The sequence below is a fragment of the Lactuca sativa genome, chromosome 7, assembly GCF_002870075.4.
Source record: "Lactuca sativa cultivar Salinas chromosome 7, Lsat_Salinas_v11, whole genome shotgun sequence".
Classification (NCBI taxonomy): Eukaryota; Viridiplantae; Streptophyta; class Magnoliopsida; order Asterales; family Asteraceae; genus Lactuca; species Lactuca sativa.
The window spans coordinates 41,720,754-41,745,577 of record NC_056629.2 but is presented as its reverse complement, the minus strand read 5'-3'; the positions used below and the strand labels follow the sequence as shown (position 1 = coordinate 41,745,577).

Below are 24,824 nucleotides of genomic sequence, written 5' to 3'. Positions count from 1 at the left end.
AGCTATGGGTATATCTACTTAATCAAGCACAAGTAAGAAACGAATGAAAAGTTCAAAGAATTCAATCATGAAGTGGAGAATCAATTGGGCAGGAAAATCAAGATGCTTCGATCCGATCAAGGAGGAGAGTACCTAAGTCTTGAATTCCACGACTATCTCAAGGAATGCGGAATAGTTTCGCAATTGACGCCACCTAGGACACCGCAGTTGAATGGTATGGCAGAAAGGCGTAATCGAACCCTGTTAGACATGGTTCGTTCAATGATGAGTCGTGCTTCACTCCCTATCTCATTTTGGGGGTATGCCTTAGAGACTGCCGCCCATATCCTTAACCGAGTCCCTACAAAGAAGGTTTCCAAGACACCTCACGAGATGTGGACAGGGAAAGCTCCCTCGTTGGCACATATCAAGGTTTGGGGCTGTGAGGTTTTCGTAAGACGAGAGACTCACGACAAGCTCGAACCTCGTAGTGAGCGATGTATTTTCATCGGCTACCCGCAAAGATCCTTTGGATATCTCTTCTATAGACCGAGTGACAATGTTGTCTTCGTTGCGAGGAGAGGGGTTTTCCGAGAGAGAGAACTCATAAGCCAATGAGACAGTGGGAGGCAAATCGATCTTGAAGAGATTCAAGAGTCGAGCGATGAAGGAACCTCTAACGCTGGCGCTCAACCCGAGGAGGAAACTCCAGTTGAACCAATTGACGAGTCCTTACCTCTTAGACGTTCCGAAAAAGTTAGAGTTCAACCCCAGTTTTATGGTTTTCATATTACTACCGAAGGGGATACGTATATTAGTGATGGTACACTAATAAATCTAGATGAACCTAATAGCTATAAGGAAGCCATGGCAGGACTAGAGTCTGTAAAATGGAAAGAGGCAATAGACAGCGAGATTCAGTCCATGTATGACAACCAAGTTTGGAATTTGGTTGACAATGTGCCCGAACGTAAGACGGTTGGGTGCAAATGGATCTTCAAGAAGAAGACCAACGTGGATGGGAAAGTGCACACGTATAAGGCACGACTAGTGGCGAAGGGCTTTACTCAAACTCCCGGAGTTGACTATGATGAGACCTTATCACCAGTTGCTAAGATAAAATCTATTAGGGTGATGCTAGCCATTGTTGCATTTCATGATTATGAGATATGGCAGATGGATGTCAAGACCGCTTTCCTTAATGGGAAGTTGGCTGAGGATGTTTACATGGCTCAGCCAGAGGGTTTTGTCGATCTGAAGAATCCTAATAAAGTGTGCAAGCTTGAGAAGTCCATTTATGGACTTAAGCAAGCGTCTCGCAGATGGAATCTTTGCTTCGATGAGAAAGTCAAAGAGTTTGGATTTGTACGAAATGAAGATGAATCATGTGTATATGTCAAGGCCAGTGGGAGTATAGTTAGCTTCCTCGTTTTGTATGTCAATGACATACTGCTCATAGGAAACGACGTCCCGACTTTGCAGGAGGTTAAGTCCTGGTTCGAGAAGTACTTCGCCATGAAGGACCTCGGAGAGGCTTCCTATATTTTGGAAATAAAGATAGTGAGAGAAAGAAGTAAGAGACTAATAGGAATTAGTCAGAATACTTACTTAGATAAGGTACTAAAACGTTTTAGTATGGAGAACTCAAAGAAGGGAGAACTACCGATACAAAGTAATGCCAAGTTGAGTAAGACTCAAAGTCCAAGTACCGAAGCCGAGATAGCTGAGATGAGTCGAGTACCTTACGCTTCCGCAGTTGGCTCGATCATGTACGCTATGACTTTCACTCGCCCTGATGTGGCCTTTGCTTTGAGCATGGTCAGTAGATATCAAGGGAACCCTGGCAAAGCTCATTGGATTGCGGTCAAGAATATACTTAAGTACCTTCGGAGGACCAAAGATTGGTTCTTAGTCCTCAGAGGGAGTGATGACTTAAAGGTGTGAGGGTATAGTGACACCAGCTTCCAAACCGACAGGGACAACTACCGTTCGTAGTCGGGCTAGGTCTTTACCCTGAATGGAGGAGCAGTGACTTGGAAAAGTTCCAAACAAGAAACCATAGCTGATTCAACGTGCGAATCAGAGTACATTGCAGCGAGCGAAGCGTCAAAGGAGGTGATGTGGTTGAAGAACTTCATTGGTGATCTTGGAGTTGTGCCTGCCATAAAGGAGCCTATGGAAATTTTCTGTGATAATGAGGGATCGGTTGCCTTGACCAAGGAACAGAAGGATCATGGTAGATCTCGGTATATCGACAGAAAATATTACTTTATTAGACATCGAGTAGAAGAAGGACACCTCGTAGTGAAGAGGGTATCGTCAGAGGATAACCCAGCAGATCCGCTTACGAAGGGATTGAGTAGGGTTAAGCATTTGCAGCACGCTAGGAGCATTGGGCTGAAAGACGATATTAGTTTAGATTAGATAGTTTTGAAACATGTAATAGATAAATTTAATTGACATCTGATGATTAAATAAAGGAGTATTATTTATGAGTAAAGATACTGTCTTATGTTAATTGTTTAACTATTGTTTCACTTTGCATGTTTTGACTTCCTGAATAATTAAGTTATTAAGAACAATCGAATTATTCGAATGGTCCACAATCGTTCATATGTTGGAAGTAGGTATGAATGAAGATTGTCATGAATTGGTGTGTAGATTGTCTAAAAGGTATTAGACATTGCAAAGGTTTGCTACCACGTTCGTGAGTGCTTATGAACAAGTTTTGAGCATTGGAATAAACCCGCACTTGCTGGAATCACTTTATGGAATGTGACACAAGTGATAGCAAGACGATAATATCATATGGTCTTAAAACCAAAATATATGGTTTGTTGTTTATTAATTGGTTGTGCATTGATAATGCGAAACCACATCAGTAAATTGATGTTATAAAACGCATTGTTGTGTATAGTTGATTAGTAGATAGTAAATGCATATAAGTTGAAGTTTATCTGTTACTTTTATCCTAAGAAAATAAAAGCATTATCACGACCGCTCGATGATTTGATTTTGACTTATGTGTCGGGCCCGATCAGGACTGAATTGATGTGTTCAATTAAGTTCTATGTCAAATGAATCTGAGATCGAGAAACCAACTGATGGGCAATAAGTTCCATAAGATTGTCCGCATAATATCTAAACAGAGGACTGTATGATCCCTTATCTAAAGGACAGGAGATTGATAAGATCAGAGTTGACAGCGTCTTTGAGAGCTACGATTGCTAATCGGTTTGTGTTTGCATATATAGTTACTAGACTTATCCAAGTGGGAGACGGTTGGATTAGTGTCTAAGGCTGTAACTATATTTGGTAAGTACTTGACCCGGTTGTGCATGGTCCTTTTGGGTTGCCTTCACCATAACAACTTGACAGGATGATTTGTTAAGAGAGAAGAAATATTATTGTTAATACATTATGAGAATAATATATTAAAGGATTAATAATGTTATTTGATTAATATAAGTCATATATTAATTAAGAATTAATTTGGTGACTTAAAAAGGTTAATTGAATAAAGGGGCATAAACTGTCAAATGTGTGATAGTTGTGTTTTGGGTTAGGTATCCATATGGATATGAAAGTGGACGAAATTTAGGGTTTAGGAACCTTAAAATCGTCCAAGCTTAATATCTAGGAGGATCTTGGGTTGCTTAGGGCCTAAGTTATTCAATTAGGGTTAAAGGTGAAACCCTAGTAGCTCATAGTATAAATAGACCCATAGGGTGAGGGAAATCGACACTCATGCAAGGCAAGAAACCCTAGGGCCGATTTCTCACCCTCCTCTTACTCTCTCAAGACCATCTTCTTGCTAGTTGGTGTTTGTAAGCCATTAGAGGAGTGACAATTGTGACTCTAAGCTCCAAGAAGAAGAAGTATCAAGCAAGTAATCCAAGGTATTGTTCTAGATCCAATTTCATATGATTAGATTGAATTGTTTACATTAGATCTAGTATTATAAGTCTTGGATTCAATGCATGTTCAATTAGAGAAACTTAGATCCAAGCAAGTAGGGTTTGCATGTGCACATAGGAAAATTCTTATGGCTCAAACCCATCACTAGATCCTTATCCCTAATCTAGCATGCGATTCACAAATTCACAATTCAAAACATATCATAAACATGTATGAGTATTTTGGGAAAACTTATTTGAGCTCGGTTGATTACAGGCACCACACCCTTTTTTTTCTCTAATAAAATGAATTCTCCAACAAAAATTTTGAAAAATATTTGAAAATGAAATCATCTATATATTGCCTCTAGAGAGAGTTCTTAAAAAAATTTGAAAAATGGAAGAAGAAAAAAAAAATTTGTTTTTATATCCCTGGAAAATGGGAAATCACAAATGGACTGAGTCCGTCTGCGAACGTATAAGTCGCTAAAACACGCATGTGTTTTAGTGACTTGTAAGTTCGTAGATGGTAGACTGAGTCCATCTATGATTTTGATAGACTATTTTTTTTCATTTCCCTGTATAGTATTCATTTAAACAAACAAGTGATGCCATTTTAATGTGAAAATGCCATTTTAATGTGAAAATGAGACGAGGAGTAGAGATGCCCTAAGGCCTAAAGCTGACAAGCAAATCCCAAACACCCTAAATAGCACTCCTTTACATCTCCATCCCAGTAAACCTCTGCTAAACCCTAGTGCCACGATGAGATTTAGCTGTCACCTCTCAAGCTAACTACAAATTGGAGCATTATCGACGCCAATTTCTATAACTTCAGTTCTCAATCTATGCTTGATATAGGTAATCCTTATCTCTTAATGTGCGAATATTCTGAAAAATATCTGACTTTTGTATGTCACATGTGATTTTTTTACCTCAAAATTGTTAAAACCTATTTTTGCTGTTCCTAGAAAATTAGCAACCGCCTCGAAATTGTTCATTAGGAACATAACATTACACTCTGAAGATATTTTATCGATTAAATCTCTGTATCAGCAGTGTCTATTGTTTTTGGGAGAAAGGGAGCTTTTTTCCCTGTGATAAATCCTAAAAAATTAGGGCAAATTGGTACTACTGATAAAATGAATTAACAAACTCAAACTATGCCTTTATATAGAAAGAAACACATTTGTGTATTTTCACATCACCTCTCTTGTGTGATCTTATTCTTTCTAAAACAAGAGAAGTTGGCGTAAATTTTTAGGTTTCATGTATATATTCGAAAAATGAATTCAAATACCTCTCGATTTGTTTATTTACATGTTATGATGCTCTGTTATAATGTTAGTTATATAGTTTTCGGAGGTAAATGATGTTTAAAATATTTAATTGTCTGTGATTCATGTTTTCATATTCACTGTATCAGAACCTCACGACTCGAGGCTTTCTCGTGAGGCTTAAAATCAGTGATATAACAATTTTTAGAGCTCTCATAAGTCATAACACAACATCTTAAAGACATAAATTGGCTTTCAAGATCTGTAGAAAGGGAATCGCTCAAACAATATTAGTTTAAAATCATGCATGATATATGATTGTCAATAATTTATTGTTTTCACCAGGATCCCAAATAAAGAGGAATGTCAATAATTACTCAATCCAAACGAATTTCCTCCAAAGTATTGAATTTGAAGAGCAACAAGAATATTCATTTGTATTCTAGTGTCACTACAAATCCTCCCAAAGAGTCCATCATCTCATCTTCTTCTTCTATCCTGAGTGATCAGTCCACATCATCATCAACTCCACCTGAAACTGCAGCAGCAGCCACCACAGGTGGTGGTGGAAAAGGACAACCATGGAGTTTTCTCAAGTTTTCTTTAATTGCAGCGGTTACTGGAGGTGTTGCCACTGCTGGTTATGCCACCTACGGTGAGTGTAGTGGTAAATGGTATATTACCTTATTACCCTTCCTCTGTTTTCTTTATTTTAATATTCTTAAATGGAAGGAGAAATATATAGAAGTGACTCAATATTATAATATCAATATCAAATTAACAATTGCAATGCTTTATAGTTTATATCTCCTTTTGCAGCATATAGTTTAGAAGAAGTTTATGAGAAGACAAAGGCTTTGCGTACAATGAAAAAAGTTTCTATAGGTGATGATTTGTCTTCATTTCAGGTGAGTATGAGTTATATGACTTATAATTATGCAACATATTAGAATGACAAAATGACAAAAGTGCCCTTGTGACATGAAAATTAGACCTATAACAGACATCCTTATTTTCTATTGGAGTGTGAATTACATATCTACTTATTATAATTGCAGAAATTTCAAACCATGCTAAAATCAACTGCAATTACAGGTTCATTCTTATTGCTTTCTCATATTTATCTATTCTTTTTACTTTTTCTTTTTTTAATTATTATTTATATATTTCATCTTTTCTATTTTCTTGATGTTTTCAGTTCCTGCTAAATTAGTTGAGCTTTATTTGGAGATGCGTGAATCTACAGAAGAACATGTTCGAGTGTGTATATATAACATAATAACATAATATAATATAATATAAACCTCTTTCCTCAATCTTTTTTTTTTTTTTTGCTTAAAAATCTTGTTGTTTCTTAGGGTTTTACAGAACCCTTATCAGATAAACTCCTTCCAGATTTGCATCCACAAGAGCAACATGTGTTCACATTGGTTTTGGACCTCAATGAAACTTTACTCTACTCTGATTGGAAGGTATATAACTATATATTTTAATTTTAATTATAATTATAATTATATAACATTTTCCTTCTTTTTCAATTTAATCATATCTCCAATTTTTTAATAATTAACTTTTTATTCTTTCATGTTTATGATAAAAGCGTGAGAGAGGTTGGAGAACTTTCAAAAGACCAGGAGTCGATGAGTTTTTAGAACAGCTAGCCCAATTTTATGAAATTATAATCTATTCCGATCAGCAGTCCATGGTAAATTACTTTATTACCCTTTCTCTATTTTCTTTATTTTAATATATTCGTGAAATTCTCAGGCTTTATTTTGTTATTGCAGTATGTTGATCCTGTTGTTGATAGATTAGATGGAAACCACTGCATAAGATACAGACTATCAAGGGCTGCAACTAGATATCAAGATGGGAAGCACTATAGAGTATGTTGTTTAAAATTTCAAATAAAATATTTTATTAAATATAATCAAAGTAAACATTTTTTTTTTGTAGGATTTGTCAAAACTTAATAGAGATCCTTCAAGAATTTTGTATGTGAGTGGGAATGCTGTTGAGAGTTGCCTTCAACAAGAAAACTGTGTTCCAGTAAAACCATGGAAATGTGAATCTGATGACACTGCATTGGTTGATCTTATTCCATTTCTTGAATGTAAACACTAATTTTTATTTTTTTAAATTATATTATTGGATTAAAAGGGATTTATAGGTACCTTATTTATTTATTAACTGCAGATATTGCACGAAATAGGCCTGGTGATATTCGACATGTTCTTGCTTCATACAATGGAAATGATATAGCCAAAGAGTTCATTGAACGTTCTAAAGAATATCAGAGGTAAAAAATTAAAAAATTAAAAAATTAAAAAATTAAAAGTTCACGCTTTGTTTTGTAATTTTTGGCAAGATACAGAAAAGCATAATGTGGTTTCACCATTTTATTGATTAATTCAGCATCTTAATTGTTTCCAGCGAAAGTTTGTCATTGATTGATTGCATTTGTTATGGTCAGAAATTGAAGGGTATTTTAGACATTTGACATATTTGTTGGGTTGATGATACAGGAGAATGCAGGAGCAGAAGCAACCAGGGCGTCTGTGGAGACGCTGAGTAAATTATTATTATTGCTATTGAAGTTTAATATTAATTAAATTATATTATTTTGTCTTGTATAATACATTGATAGAATAACAGATTCATAAAATTTGGTTTACATGTTAATAAATTCTATTTAACTTTAATATCAGTAACTTTTTACTAAGACCTTCAGGTATACTTATGACGAATGCATTCGTGGTCGAGCTGGCCACGAACAACGGGCGTGCACACCACCCCGTTGTCTCGTGGTAGCTCGTGTTCGTGGTGGCTCGTTATCGGGGCAACGAAGTCGGACGCCCAATGAGATTTTACGATGCAAAAATTTGACCGTTTTAGTTTTATGTAGCCGTTGAACGGCTAGATTTGTAAAAAAATAAAAATAAATAAATAAACAATTTATTTACCTATAAATACCATATTTTTACTTCTTATTTTTTACACCATTCTTTTCTTTCTCTATACACAAACTACACACTACATCTTCACAACCAAAAATCATGGATCCCAACCAAAATACCCCTCCAAACTACCGAAATCGCAAACCCGATAATGCTTTTGCGTTAGATACAACACCTCGACAATTCCCGACTATGGAGTCACCTCAAGGCGGTTTTATCAATCTACTTCAAAGTGGTTTCCCTATCCAACAAACACCACTTTTCCAACAACAATATCAACCTTTTCCGGCTTTCCAACAACAACAAATGCAACAACAATACCAACAATTTCAACAATTCCAACAACTACAACAACTCCAACAACAATCGTCATAACAACAACCACCAATTTCACAACCACTAAGCTCACAACCACCACTTTCACCGGATTTTGTTCCGGAAACGCAACCTTCACCACCACCTCAACCAAAAAAGAAAAAAGGAAAAAAATCCCGCCCAACCCACTACCACCCAAGAAAGGGTCCCATGGACAAAAGAAGAAGAAGAAAAGTTAGCGGAGGCACGGGTGGCGGCTTCCGAAGATCCAATTGTAGGAGATAGCCAGCCTTACGGAAGTTTTTGGGAAAAAGTCCAAGCCATTTTTTAGGAGTTAATGGAAAGTCAAACTCGAAATGCCGATCAAATTACGTCGAAATGGCGAGATATTCGACTAAAATGCACCGAGTTTGGAGGAATCTACAACAATCTCCTAAACATACGCAAAAGCGGCTCGAACGATTTTGATGTTTTCAAGGCGGCCATGGACCAATTTGAAAAAACAACGCCAACACGCAAAGCTTTTCCGTATATGAAACCGTGGCTAAAATTGAAAGACGCCCCAAAATGGAAAGAGCAAATGGAAGGAAGTTCCAATCTTCCGGTTCAAAGCGTTCGAGAAACCCCGATGGAACTTCTCAACAATCGGACGGCCGAACACACATCGACATCAACGACGATCCGATAGATCTTGAAAACGACCAACCTCTTCGTCGGCCCGTTGGAAGAAATAAAGCAAAAAAGCGGCGTCAACATCTTCGAATTCTAGTGTTATGGATATGTTTGGCGATAAATTTGATTGATATGTGCAACTTCAAGAAACGAAGGCCGAGGTGATGACTCGGATGGAACAAAAAATGATCAAAGCACAAACATCATTTCAAGAGGCACAAGAGACACTCCAAACAAAAACCGATATGGAAATTTTGAAAATGAAAGCGTACGACCTTGAGGGCGAAGACTTGGAACTTTTCCAAGCAATGAAAGAGTCGGTTCGAGCCCGACGTAGGCGTAGGGGGTAGTTTATTTTATGTATGGTTGGAATTTTTAGTTTTTTTTAATGTTTTTTTTTTAATTTTTTTTTAAATTTAACTAATGTAATTTTTATTTTGATTGTTATTTATTAATTTCAATTAATTTAGTTTTTATTTAATGTAATTTGGTATTTTAATTTAATGGAAAAACTAGTATTAAAAAATGTTTTTAATGTATTTTTGAATTAAATTTAAGTAAAAAAATAAGGTGGAGCGGTGTGTTTAGTGGTAAGTATCCTATGTTAATGGTAGTGGAATGTAATGCTAATGTGACACCCACCACATATATGATATATGATAGGTATAACGGATGGTCTAATCTACAATTCATATCCTCTATATATTTATAAAACAAACAAAAAAAATACCTTACCACTCTTCAACACATTTAGGCAGAGTGTGGGGGCACGTGCCCCTAATGGTTGAAAAAATTCTACGATATAAAGTGGATGAAAAAAGAAAGAAAATTGAAGCCTTTTTCTATGTTAACGATGGAAACATGGTACCCAACAAAACATTAAACAATAGAATAAATTACAAATATGGTCCCTATACTTTATTCATGGTTTCAATTTTGGTCTTTTTTTTTGGAGTATTTTCAAAATCTTTCCAAACTTTGGTTTCTATTTGGCTATAGTCTCCCACTCAAATAAAAGGACATTGGCATCTTTTTCTAGAAATTGTAATTAGTGATTAATAAGTCATTAACCATTTGATCCGACCAAAAAAAATTGTATTAAAATATATTTATGTACCCTCAACCAATATAAATCTTAGATCTGCCACTACATACAACTTCACATCAACCCTCAAGAACTCCTATCACACTCTCATTGGTGATATTGTAAGGTTGAGGTAGTGAGGTGTGCAGTCTCATTGCATCTACATAACAGTGAGTACAAAATTAGATCTGTCAACCTATACAACCGTGAGTACAAAATTAGATGTGGGGTTGCGGTGTACACGACTCACTATTTTTCCCTCACTTTTTGGTCTCGTGGGTGCACTCTTCTTCCTCTCTTTTATTCTCTCTCTATTTATTCACTTGTATTGTATAATTTCTTAAAACTTGGAAGATGAGAGTTGCCAGTTTCTCTAGGTGAAACTGGGAAGTGAGGGGATAAGGATGAGGTGTGATGTGACGTTGATGTGAGAAAATAAGAGAGGTGTGGAAAAGCTGGGAAGTGAGGGGATAAGGATGAGGTGTGATGTGACGCTGATGTGAGAAAATAGGAGAGGTGTGGAAAAGCGAGAGGTGACCACACCTCTTAGCCTAAGACACAACATGTTGTATCTCACTTGTTTTTTTTCCTTTTTTAGATTTAGCACTATACATTTTAAGTGTAGAATTGAGAGCTTGTTTTGTTCTTGGATTTTTGTTACTTTAATGTGATTTTCCTCTTGGAAATATGTAATTGAGTGGAAGCCACAATCGTAGTTTTATATAGTTTTTTCGGTTATTAAGATATTTTACTGGAAGTATAGTCGTCTTTAACTTTATAAATAAACAATAATTGTATAATTAAATGCTAAACATAGTTAAACACATTAGTTTAATACAATGTTAAAACTAACTAATTTTGTAAAACATGTTTACAATGTGTTTTTAAGAAGTTTTAGAAAATGTTAGTTTTTTAACTTTTAACAAAAAAAATTCAAATAGTATGAGTTTAAAACTTTTATTTCAAACAAAAGTTCTAAATCTAAAAAAAATGAAGATCTTTTAGCTTTTAAGAACATTTAATTTTTATATTTAATATAGTTTTATACATTTCAAAAATTTACAATTTTTTTTATGGAACACTTCCATAGGAATAAAAACTTCACCAAAAACTTACAGTGATCTGTTTTCAAATGTCAGCTTCCAATTTCCGAGTATTTACCATCATTTTCGGCTACTTTTATATCCATTTGAAAATTTGTGGACAAAATTTGTAATAACACATGTTGAATATGGTCATTTGACCAAAAAACTGGGTTGCTTCTAACGAATTTCGAATAAACGCGGCCCGACTTTGACTAGGGTAAGCTGAATTCTAGTTTCCACACCAACAACTCTTAAATACAAACACATACCTATTTACTAACGTGTACATTATTCATAAAACATCATATCTTATTCTGGATCTAGCAATTTTAGTACATTCTTGATTCTTCTTCTACTATATAAACAAGTTCTTCTACCTGCGTTCAATTCTCAGTCCTAATCTGATTAACATGGTAGCCGCTTTGAATCCGGTCAACCACTGTCATCAACTGCTCTCAGCTGCTAAGCACAACCACGCCTGCCGCCTTGTAATAACCGCTTCTTTCAACGAGGTTGCCATTAACGATGGTGATAAGAGATCAAACAAGTCAACTCGCTTAGCGAAATCGATCTCAAACCTCTTGAATCTGTATATCGAAAAGCCATCGCTGAAGAACTTTCTCCACCGTCATGACTGGAATGTTGTTGCTCAGGCGGAGGCGAAGCTGGAGTTGCCGACGATGTCGCCGAAGGAAGACATTTCGAGTATATGGCGCGACATCCACGGTTGTTCCGATTGGGAAAACCTCCTTGATCCGCTTCATCCTTTTGTTCGTAGAGAGTTGATTAAATATGGCGAGTTTTCTCAGGCGACATACGACGCTTTTGATTTTGATTCGTTCTCGGAGTATTGTGGAAGCTGTCTGTTTAATCGCCGGAAGTTTTTCGAAAAATTAGGGCTCACGAAACATGGTTATGATGTGAGAAAATACATTTACGCCATGTCGCAATTTGAAATCCCTAGATGGCTTGAGAAATCATACGTGACTGATACATGGAGTAAGGATTCCAATTGGATGGGTTACATCGCTGTGAGTGATGATCTTGAATCGAAGAGGATCGGAAGAAGAGACATCGTGGTGGCGTGGCGTGGCACTGTGCTTCCTTCCGAATGGTATGAAGATATGCAACGAGATCTCGAGCCACTAGGGCACGGAGAAGCGAAGGTGGAGCGAGGGTTTCTGAGTATCTACAAATCGAAGCGTATGTCAACACGATACAACAAAACCAGTGCATCGGAGCAAGTAATTGAAGAGATAAAGCGATTAACGAAGTTCTACAAATCAACCGGCGAACAAGTGAGTCTCACGATCACCGGCCACAGCCTGGGCGGCGCGTTAGCTTTACTGAACGCGTACGACGCCGCCATGACGTTTCCAACTCTTCCGATAAGCGTGATCTCCTTCGGTGCACCTAGAGTCGGAAACATCGCATTCAGGGATGAACTCCACCACAGAGGCGTCAAAGCACTACGGATCACAATCAAACAAGATCTAGTCCCTCGAATGCCAGGTATCGTCTTCAATGAAACTTTACAAAAATTCGATGATTTGACAGGTACCCTTGATTGGGTTTACCACCATGTTGGAGCAGAGTTGAAGCTTGATGCAAGAGCTTCACCTTTTCTGAAACGTGGGTCGAATTTCATCGGTGTTCATCATCCTGAGACGTATTTACATCTTGTTGATGGATTTGTGAGTAGCAATTCGAGTTTTCGATCGGATGCTAAACGGGATTTGGCACTTGTGAATAAGTATTGTGATATGCTTGTAAATGAGCTTAGAATTCCTGCGTATTGGTATCAATTGAGCAACAAAGGATTGGTTTCGAATGAATTTGGGAGATGGATTAGACCTAAAAGGGAAAATGAAGACATACCTTCACCTATTGAAGAAGAAGAAAATTATGATCTGTAGCAACATGTTAATATGATTTTTTTTATTTTTATTTTTTGTTATATAATTTACTTCGAAATAAATATTCTAATTCGATAAATAAATAAAACAAAATTGCAAAAATGGTCCCTGTGGTATGTCAAAACTAACATGTTTGGGCCAAAACGGTTTTGGTTAGCATTAATGGTCCAAAAGTTTCATTTTCTTGCAAGTTTGGTCCAATTTGGTTTGAATTTTTTTGGAAAGACGATTTTGCCCTTATAATTTAATTTTTCATTTTTGTTTTATTACCAACAATTAAAAATAATTACAAATAAAACAAAATAAAATAAAACACCCTCTCTCTCATACCCTCTCTCCCTCTCTCTCGTTTCTTGCTTACCACTGTCCAAAGAAGAAGAACGAGTGGTTGTCACCGGCCTAGGCTGCCCCTCCGCCTCCCTCCGGTCAGGTAGCACCACCCCGAACACCCGATTTGATCGTTGCTACCCTCCCTTTGAACCTAGACAGATGCCAACGAGAGAAAGGAGATCGAGATCTGAAGTTTGGGTTTCTTGACGATTAGGGTTTCTTGGCGGCTAGGGTTTTCAGATGGAGGGTTTCGCGACTGGAAATCAAAGGGAAGACACCTCGGATCGATTTTCCTCGGCTGTTAAGCCTCCGACGAGGTGGTTGTCATCGATCAAGGGGGTCATCGATCTGGGTTACATCTCCACACCACCGTCGGATCCTCTAGTTACAGACTGAACATATCTGAAGGCGACGCGCATGGTGATAGGGTGTAGCAGTGACGAGAAGAACAAGATAAAGGGACATGATTGGCATCTGATTCAAACACCGATTCAGAGAAGAACAAGAGAGAGGGACATGATTGGCATTTGATTAAATAATTGGAAAGGACGCAAAAATTTCTAGGTTGTAAATCGTAATCCCTTTCATCTGTAAATCGTAATCTCTTTAACCTGTACTGATTTAGGGTATACGGTGTCTACGATTCAGGAGGGGGATAAAAGGGGTGCAGTTTACCTTCATCTTTATGTTTATTGAGTTGTTTGTGTGCTTGTGGGTTTGAGTTGGGCAATTCATAGAAGAAATTGATTCCGATGGTGGTGATGGCAGTTCATCAGAAATCGATTTCGTAGTTCGTGAATATGATGTTCTTGTTCTTGAACTCAGGAAAAACCGAGTGTTCTTGAGATTCATATGCATATATGAGTGTGTATGTGTTTAGTCTATTCGACTTCATACAATGAATTGAACAAAATTGATAAAAGTTAGGGTTCTTCATTTTACAAATCCACTACCAGATCTGTATTAATTTTCTTTGTAGAGAGAGAAAGAGAGAGAGAGAGAGAGAGAGAGAGAGAGTATTTTATTTTTGTTTTATTTTTAATTGTTTTTTAATTACTGATAATAAAATAAAAATGGAAAATTAAAATATAAGGGCAAATCCGTCATTATAAATAAGTTCATAGGAAATTGGACCAAACTCGCAACAAAACGAAACTATTGGACCATCCTTACAAACCAAACCCATTTTGGACCAAAAAAGCTAGTTTTGACATACCACAGAGACCATTCTTGCAATTTTGTCAATAAATAATGTGACATCAAACAAATTCAATGTCTATCAAATCTTGGAGGCCCGCATAACACCTTTTGGGCCAGGTGGCCTGATTTTTCACTTTTCATGTCTTTTTCCTGAAAATGGGAAAACAATGGATTAGGTGTATTTGAAGGCCAAACCTTTAAATTTTGATCCAAATTTTTTTTTTCAAAAATCAGAACCCATAAAATAATACGAAATTTCTAATTTATAGCGGTTCATATTAATGAACCTATGAAAATATAAATCAAATCAAGAAACCAGAATATTGATATATATCCAAAATCTTTACAAAAAGGATGAAAACTAAAACTCAAGAACACAAATTTAGGAAGAAATAAAGAATGGGGTTTATTGACTGAAAGGAAATATAATCATCGGATATTTTTTTTAGTAATGGACATAAAATAAAAACAAAGCGTCAGATGATATGTGGGTCACATGTCATTTAATTGTGCTCTTTCTCGGCTAATGTCGTCTTTTGTTGTTAAAAAAACGTATGTCAGTTAATCTTAACATTGCCTATATCAAACCTTAATATGTCAGTTATTATTATGAATGGATAGTTATGTTCTTCTATCTAGTGTCATTCTTCATTGTTTATTATTACTACTACTTGGTTCGTTAAAATGGAATCCCTAGATCACCTAAGACCAAAGTGTGTTGGCCCCTTAGCGGGCGTTAAGGCCGACGTGGACATAACTTAACGTTGTGGTAAAGATTTGAACACCGCCCCAGTGGCGCTAAGTTATCCTTCGTGGTAATGAGAACGCCTTGCAACGCATATTTCATCCAATCAAAATTGAGTTTAGTTTGGCCCTTTGACCGTATTAACGGTCATTTTTTCAATAATAATAATAATAATAGTTTTTATTACCCATAAATACATATATTCTACCTCAAACTCAATCACATTATTTTTTTTTTCTTTCTCTATATTTTATAAAATTTCAATACTTCTAAAAAAAGGATCCATTCGACCTGTCAAACAATGATGATGATGTACGATGTACGAGAATTGCAGGGACATGCTGTTATAACCAGATCTAACTCCTCTACTAACAAGACATGCGATGTTAAACAGAAATCACAAAGGACATGAACATCTAGTTCACGATTATTTTGTGGAAAATTGTGTCTACCAGCCAAACGATTTCAAAAGAAGGGTTCGTTTGCGAAAAGTATGTTTGTATGGATAGTCAACGCCGTGGGAAAACATGTATCGTTTCTTTCATTTTTTTTTGTATATTTTAGATGTAGCTCTTAGATAAAATAAATATTTTTTTTACCTATTAAATATATGTTTAGGTATGAATTTTTCTAAATGAGATTTAATGCTAGAGGTAGACAATGACTCATAGGGTTGCATAAATGTATTGCAACAATTAAGTTGATGGTTATGGGAGAGTCGCCCGATTCTATTGACGATTATATGAGAACGTCTGAGAGAACTGCAAAAGAATGTTTGTATAAAATGGAAAGAGATGTTTGTTGAAACATTCGGTGACGTTTATTTGCGGAAACCATCGTTGAATGATATGCAACAACTATATGCGGGACATGAAGAAAGACATGGTTTTTATGCTTGGAAGCATTGATTACATACACTGAAAATGGATAAATTGTCACACGGTGTGGAAAGGTCAGTATGCAAGTGGTCATCATGGAGTGCCTTCTTTGGTACTAGATGTTGTTGCTTCCCAAGATTTATGGATTCGGCATGCTTATTTCAGAGTTGTAGGTTCCAACAACGACATAAACGTTATTGATCAGTCAACAATCGTCAGTGATCTTTTGTCAGGAAAGGCATTCAATGCTCCTTTCACAATGAATGGAAATGAATATAAGTTTGGGTATTACCTTACAGATGGAATATATCTTGCATATTCCACATTCGTGAAGGAATTTCGATACCCTGTAAAACCAACATACAATTTTTTAAAATGAGACAAGAAGGAGAATGTAAGGATGTGGAACGTGCATTTGGAGTTCTACAACAGAAGTGACATAGAGTTGAACATGCGGCGCGACCATATGAGATAGACACTCAACAAAATATTATGTATGCATGTATCATAATGCATTACATGGTGATTAAAGATAAATGATGAAATATTACAGAGTATTTGCCTATGGAGCCCAAACACATGCAATTTCAACTAGGATTAGCAGAATATTTACATAGAGTCTTTGATATTTGTGACAACCCATTATTTTCAATCTTGTAAAAGTCAACCAAAGTCACAAAGGTCAAACATATCTAATAAAAGTCAAGTTTGTTGTTTTGATAATTTATTAAAGTTAAATTAATAATCTTAATTTGCATAAACCTTTATTATAAAGTGTTGAGGAAATGGGAAGTAAAAACACTCTAACCGAGAACCTCGCAACATCAAGCCTTCGGATCGAAAATCTTTTCGGCCGAAAACCCTCGCATGGCCTCTTGGACCGCAAACTGTTTCCGACTGAGATCCCTAGGTCCTATCCATTGGCACGAGATTTTAAGTGTTTTTTCATTTCCAATGTAAGTGTCCCATCATGATTTCGGCCATATACACTAGTATACCGAAATCAACACTTCATTCTTACTCTTGCTAGCCGAAAACTCCTAAAAGTTTCACGGTTCACTTCCAATCCTTCCATTTGTAAGTGATTCTTACATATTAGGCTAATTTCATATCATGTTTATCACTGTATTCACTAATTATATACATATATATTGCGTGAAATGCTATTAGGACTCGGTTTTGTTATGAATTTTAACTCGTGGAATTAACTCTACTACACCACACCTTCAGTCGAACACTCACAAAAGGTGAGTTCATACCCCTATGTTTTACCTTTTTAAATGCTTTTAGTGGGAGAATACAACTAGAACACAATATAGTTGTGTTAACACTCACATACGATTACAAACCATTCTTAAGAAACTAGGTGAATGTCCACGCGTTGCGCAGAAACACCTATATAGTTGAAGTCTTTACAGATATATGATTTTTTAAATATAACAATAACGTTGTTGTTAAATTTGATATAATAATTTGTATATACTAAATTGATATAATATATTGATTATTTGGAATTATATGATAATATATACATTTATTACAACTTCTTAATCTCAATCGTTTGAATGACTTCTACCCGCGAGTTACACATGAATAAAATTAAATATAATATATGATTTGATGTTATTTATAGTTGTTTTTTTATTGTTAATTAATTTTTTTAAATTTATTTGTATAATGTTTTAATTTCTATCATTATAATTATTTAAAACATCAAACATTGTTTTTTTATTTTAAAACTAACAATATAATCATTTATATAGAGTTGTTTTTAACTATTTTTATTGTGAGTTATTTTAAGCTACTTATTTGGAAACTTTTAACGATTATAAAAATATATTTAAGAAATATTTTAGTTAAATTGAAATTACAATTTAGTTTTTGCTTTTATCACTACAACTTATCACTTTTAACTATTTATAAAATATTCTTTAGTTTTTTTAAATGGAACTAAAATTTATATTTGAGTTGACATTGTGATGCGCAGAAACACCGATATAGTTGAAGTCTTTACAAATATATATTTTTTAAAATATAACACTAACGTTGTTGTTAAATTTGATATAATAATTCGTATATTAATTTGATATAATATATTGACTATTTTGATTTATATGATAATATATAAATCTATTATAACGTCATAATCTCAATCGTTTGAATGACTTCTACTCGTGAGTTACACATCAATAAAATTAAATATTATATATGGTTTAATATTATTTATAGTTGTTATTTTTAACTAATTTTTTAAAAAATATTTGCTTAATGTTTTAATTTCTATCATTATAATTATTTAAAACATCAAACATTATTTTTTGATTTTAAAGGTAACAATATAATCATTTATATATAGTTATTTTTAACTATTGTTATTTTAAGTTATTTTAAGCTACTTATTTGAAAATTTTTAACGATTATATAAATATATTTGGGAAATATTTTAGTTAAACTGTTATTACAATTTAGTTTTTGCATTTATCACTATAATTTAACACTTTTAACTACTTACAAAATATTATTTGGTTTTTTTAGTGGAACTGAAATTTATATTTAAGTTGACACTGTAATATTATATTTAAATTAACAATTTAAGTATTTTGTCCAAACTGTTCAAAAATTGTAGCTTCAAACTGATAATGGTTTACATGCAACAACATTTTAAATCTAATAAATTAAGTATAATATGTTAAAATTTAAAGACATAACTTTATAAATAGAAGTAAAGATATTATTTTAAAATTGAAATTTAGTCTATTTATGATTACACTTTAGGTTTGATATTTATTTAATCTTATTAACCAACTTACAATCATTATTAGAAAGATACTACAATTTATCACTTTTAATTATTTATAAAATAATCTTTGGGTTGTTTAAGTTAAATAAAATTTATATTTAAGTTGAGCCTATAATGTTATATTTTAATTAATAATTTAAGTATTTTATACAAATTGTTCAAAAATTATACCTTTAAAATGATAATGGTTTACATTCAACAATATATTAAAACTAATAAATTAAGTATGATATGTTAAAAGTTAAAAAACATAATTTTATAAGTAGAATTAAAGATATTATTTTAATATTGAAATTTAGTTTATATATGAATACACTTTAGATTTGATATTTATTTAACCTAATTACCAAATTATAATTATTATTATAAAGAAATTGAAAAGTCATGGGAGTTTCAAATGAATGTGGTGAAACGAAAAAAGAATGGGGGTTTTAAATGCATGAGATTCAAGAAAAAATGCTATCTTTATAAGTATGTATGATTAATGTTTTTATAAGCTTATGAAACTGTTTTCAAACTCTTAAACTGTTGTTTTTATCAAACCATATTCATATATATATATATATATATATATATATATATATATATATATATATATATATATATATATATATATATATATATATATATATATATATCTTTATGTATAATTAGGATTTGACAGGCTTAGGACTATTGTTTTTATCTTGACTCTTGCTCCTTATTTGGTTGTGGGCTTAGGGTAAGATCACCAGTCCGACAATCAGTTAAACCTTAATTATACATGCCAAATATATATATATATATATATATATATATATATATATATATATATATATATATATATATATATATATATATATGAGTATTAAACTTATTTCAATGACATTGTCAATCATTTGGGTACAAATATAACATTTGGAAACTATATCAGGTATAGTTTTGAGATCCATTTATACTAATATCTAGTTCAGTAATACATTACATGAATCAATACATAAGTACAATTTCTTTACTTTACAAATATACTAGTCAGTTACAAGGACAAGAAAACATATATACAATATACGTAAACGAGTTAATACTAAAATGTGAGACACTACTTCATGGTACCTAATAAGGTTCATGCTAAGATATAACCAGAGTCTCCTGGAGGGAGAACGTGAATTTGTATATAGATCTATAATAGACTAACAATCCCGCACCTCGGCTGTTAGCTACAGTTGGACCGGCAGGTCTACGGGTGACAAATGTCATAACTTTTCGACGCCTGAAAAACGTCATGTAAAATACTAGTCAATTTAGCATGGTTATAATCTCATTCACATTAAGTATTAACTAAACATTGTTGTTTACTAAACAAACATTTCTTCAGTGGTTTTATTATAAGTAATAGGACTACCTATCATTACTTTCCAGAACTAGTACACTATAGAGTTCATACACGTGCAATACACTATTTTCTTCCAAAGAAAACATACATTTATGGAAAACATACACACATACTATTCTAGAGTACAATAACCTACAAAACATTTTGGTTATAAGGCTTAAGACTGCGTTTCATTTAAATAGAGAAAATATGGGATTTTCTGGGGAACACACTATCATTTTCATTAAACAAATTCAAACATCAAATACTAAATGCTTATGAACTCACCAACTTAAATCCTGATACTCTCTTTTCAAAATAACTTATATTCTTAGGAAACCATTAGACAGGTACACTCACCTAGGTTTTGAGAAGATGGGAGCTTATTCAAGACTCTGTTTTTATTTTGCTATACATTTTTGGTGTCTTACAAACAATACACAAAACACACATGTATTAACTATCTTTTAAATACAATGTATGTTGTTGCTAGTTTTTCTATTATGCAATTGTTATGATATTGTACGTGACATCCTCCGCCCCCGAACGTTTCCGCCATTCCAGTTTGGGGGTGTGACAATATTCAAGACGCACGAACAAGAGTTGCGCAATAGAGTTAAAACCTAACATTCTATAATTATCTAGTCTCAACAATATGTAACTTAATAAACTCTCTTACTAGTTATCTGAGGTTAATGGAAACTCCTAAAAGCACAAAGAAAGCAACATTCGAGCATCGAGTAATCAGAACAAGCATAACCTAAATAGGTCATCCTATCACTGACTGATCAGTACTAGCATGCAAATCTACAAGCTCATACAGCAGGCATATAAAGGCATCTCTCCTAGATCCTTATCCCTAAACTAGAATGCGATTACCATAACATATAACATGTATGGGTATTGTGGGAATCACTTACTTGAGCTTGGCTGATTGCACACACCACCCTTTCTTTTATTAGAAAATCCTTTATTAAAACATTTATTGTATGGAAATTTTACCAAACCCTCAGTTTGAGTTCAGATACACCAAGAGTATGCCCAAATCCCTCAAACCAAGGCTCTTATACAAACTTGTAACGTCCGGAAAATTATGTGGTAAAATTTTCGTTTTTAATTTAATCAAACACTGGTTATCTTTTATTCAAATATTCAAAAGTAGTTTATAATGAAACAGTCATCAGAGTACAATCCCAAATTATCAAAATGGGGAAACATGGGTGGATGCGCTATGGCAGGCCCTTCTCTTTCGAGCCGGAAGTACCTGAAACCATAACCATAAAAACTATAAGCACAAAGCTTAGTGAGTTCACCAAAATACCACACACCATACATACCATTGGGCCTAGCCGTTACAGTGGGCCCAACCCATATATTGGGCTCTGCCAAACCAATAGGCCCAACCCGATCATAGCCCAACATATAAATGGGCCTAGTCCGTCATACAATGGGCCTAGCCCAACATACAAATAGGCCTAGCCCAACATAGCATGCAAGAGTCACAAAGACAACTAGCATCATATATCCTAGTGGGCCGACATTGGTGCCTTCGACCCACGAGTACATTGAGGAGACTCACCTCAATCCGCTGATAACCAAATAACTGCTCGGGTTGCTAAACCGCTAACAATAAATACAAACTTAATTAATAATTAACCCGATAACCCAAAATCCAAGGCCCGCACCATAATCCAACCTCCTAAAGGGTAAAAGAAAATTTTACCCTTTTCTTACTTGGCCCAAAACCAAGGCCTAGTCCGTATGCTCAAAAAGCCTAATTTCCTAAAAGGCATCCCAAGGCCCAATATGGCCCATCGTCCTAATTGGGCCTAAAAACCATCATGTACCTAAATCCAAGAAAACCCTTAGTCTATCCATGACCCAAAGTCAGAAGTCCAAGGGCCCAATAAGGACCAAACCTTAAAAGGCCTAAATTAGATATACTGGGGAGTACGCCCCGTGTACACACCCCCGAAGCACAAGGTACAAGCCGTCTATGTACAAAACCAACATTACGTTGAGCGTACTTCCTATGTACGCTCAACGTACTCATCAGGGGCCCAAAAATCTGAAATAAACACTTAATGGTTAAGACAAAAGCATCCAAACACTTATTTCGACCCGAAATTATGTCTCAAACCATAATGTTGAAACCTTTAAGCCTTTGCATGGCTAAAGAGGGCTAAATTTCCAAAACCCTTGCTTTCACAACACTTAAAACCACTTAAATCATACATAGTTCTATGGAAACGATCAAGCAAACATTTTTATGACTCATAACACTCAAAGACCTCAGAAAGGATGGGTAATATGCTATGGAGTACTCCATACTCACAAAGATCCAAACTTTGGGACAAAAAGCTTATGAAACTATGCCATAACAAGATCTAAGAATAGAGTCATCAAGTTTGAAGCTTTATACCTAAAGAAGATAGAATAAAATGCACAAAGCCTGGATCCAAAAGCTTAAAGAAATCCCACACTTCTCCAAGAAGCTCCTTCTTCTTCAAAGATCACCAAAATGCATGAAATACCACCAAAAGCTCAAGAACCACACCAAGGGGACTAGGATTTCATTTCTAGTGTTTAAAGGGATGGAGTATAAAGATAATAGGGTTTGGTGTTAAGTTAAGGAGCTTAAAAAGGGTCCGAGACCCTAAGTAAGGGTTTGGGTCTAACTAGAGTATGTCATGCGTAACTATAGTACGCCTAGCGTACTCTAAGGAGCACTCGCGACCTCCCTGCCTAGTACGCCCAACATACTTCCCAAGTACGCCCTGTGTACTAGGCTGGCCCTTAAACCTTCAAACTTCTGAATGCCATATCTTCTTCGTTCTACGTCTGATTTTGACGATCCTTATATCCACAGAAAGGTAACGAAAAGCTTTACACTTCTATCAACTCATCATTACCTTAAAACTTCCCGAACTAAAGTACAGAATTCATAAAAGTCTAAACTACCACTTTACGGTTATACCCTTGGGCTCCAGATCACAAACCTGACTCCTGGATCATCTAACTTACATAACCTACACCCAAATGTGTCTAAATCCCTCTTTCCCAAAGGCCCTAAGCCTTATGATAATCAATCTTCAGGTCACAACCTCAAATTAAGAAATGATTCGGAACAGGGTGTTACAATATATATATATATATATATATATATATATATATATATATATATATATATATATATATATATATATATATATATAGAAGTAGGTTCAATGGAAAATGAACAATTAGGGCAACATATGCTGGAACCAATGATCAAGTGACACGTGTCCATTTCTTTATTCATAAGCAATCTACTTTGGAAGTTATTTACGTAGTTATTCCAAAATGATGTGTTGTCATGCTTTCATTGGTTCCAATATATGTTGCCCTAATTGTTTATTTTCCATATAACTCTTCCCTATATATATATATATATATATATATATATATATATATATATATATATATATATATATATATATATATATATATGCAAATTAACCGTTCAAAGATCGAATTCGACAAAATCAAAAAAATTGAATGTGTTGCAGCTTGTTATCGTCACAACGAGATACCACATAACAGGTGGGTTCCCCCAGTTACCGCATCGTTAAGGCACTGCCACATGTTGCTCATATCCACTACTCTAAATGATTAAAATGAAATGTGACATACTCATTAAAGAAGGGAACACCCCCCCCCCCCCCCCCCCCCAATACCTGATACTCTTAACATGTTGCTAATATCCACTATGAACATGTTTGATATGCAGGGCCAGTCCAAAGGTTTTTAATGCCCCGGGCAAAAAGACTTAATGATGCCCCATGTTTAACAACTAATACATGCATGATATAACGATATGAATTACTTATAAATAGTTTCATTTCAGTACCACCACATCATTAAAGTGAGATACAAAGTGAAAGCCAAAAAAAAAAAGTTGGATTAACACAAAAGGGTAGCTTCGTCTTTCCAACCAAAGGGCAAGCTTGGTCATATTCTCATTGGGTAAATTCACTTACAAGCAAAGGGCAAAAAATCCAACTGCAGGTTGAAGAACTTAGGAGGTTCGACCTTCAATTTTCAAGTAAAAAAGGAAAATTCTCCCTTTCTTTGGCTCTCTCCATAAAAATTAGAATGCAATTTAACAATTTTTGAGTAATCACTTATGCTAGAACAATAAAACTCTAGAAAGATGGGCAAAAGTTTGAAAGAATAACGAGATTCGAGGACAAAGCTTGACCGAAGTAAACTTATTTCTGATAACTGAAAACTGAAACACATATATCAGTTAGAAAATTAAGCAAAGAAACAAAAAAGATGCGACTTTCGGTGTTGTTTG

General features: G+C 34.6%; 2 protein-coding genes across 3 annotated transcripts; both read left to right on the top strand.

The window, feature by feature from the left end:
• The first annotated feature begins 4,528 nt into the window (after window positions 1-4,528).
• Window positions 4,529-7,874, top strand: LOC111880817 (mitochondrial import inner membrane translocase subunit TIM50). Of its 2 annotated transcripts, none has more exons than XM_023877235.3 (11): window positions 4,529-4,736; window positions 5,498-5,807; window positions 5,972-6,060; window positions 6,211-6,247; window positions 6,351-6,412; window positions 6,511-6,624; window positions 6,753-6,857; window positions 6,940-7,038; window positions 7,109-7,240; window positions 7,349-7,451; window positions 7,678-7,874. In XM_023877235.3, exons 2-10 carry the CDS (start codon window positions 5,516-5,518, stop codon window positions 7,412-7,414), a joined length of 996 nt encoding a protein of 331 aa, XP_023733003.1. In that variant the 5' UTR covers window positions 4,529-4,736; window positions 5,498-5,515; the 3' UTR covers window positions 7,415-7,451; window positions 7,678-7,874. The 2 variants fall into 2 exon arrangements, with proteins under 2 accessions (XP_023733003.1, XP_023733002.1); XM_023877234.3 differs by having other exon boundaries at window positions 4,531-4,736; window positions 7,109-7,265.
• Window positions 7,875-11,577: 3,703 nt separating this feature from the next.
• On the top strand, window positions 11,578-13,212 carry LOC111880812 (phospholipase A1-Igamma1, chloroplastic). The gene has a single exon (XM_023877228.3). It carries the CDS (start codon window positions 11,676-11,678, stop codon window positions 13,179-13,181), a length of 1,506 nt encoding a protein of 501 aa, XP_023732996.1. The 5' UTR covers window positions 11,578-11,675; the 3' UTR covers window positions 13,182-13,212.
• The last annotated feature ends 11,612 nt before the right edge of the window (window positions 13,213-24,824 follow it).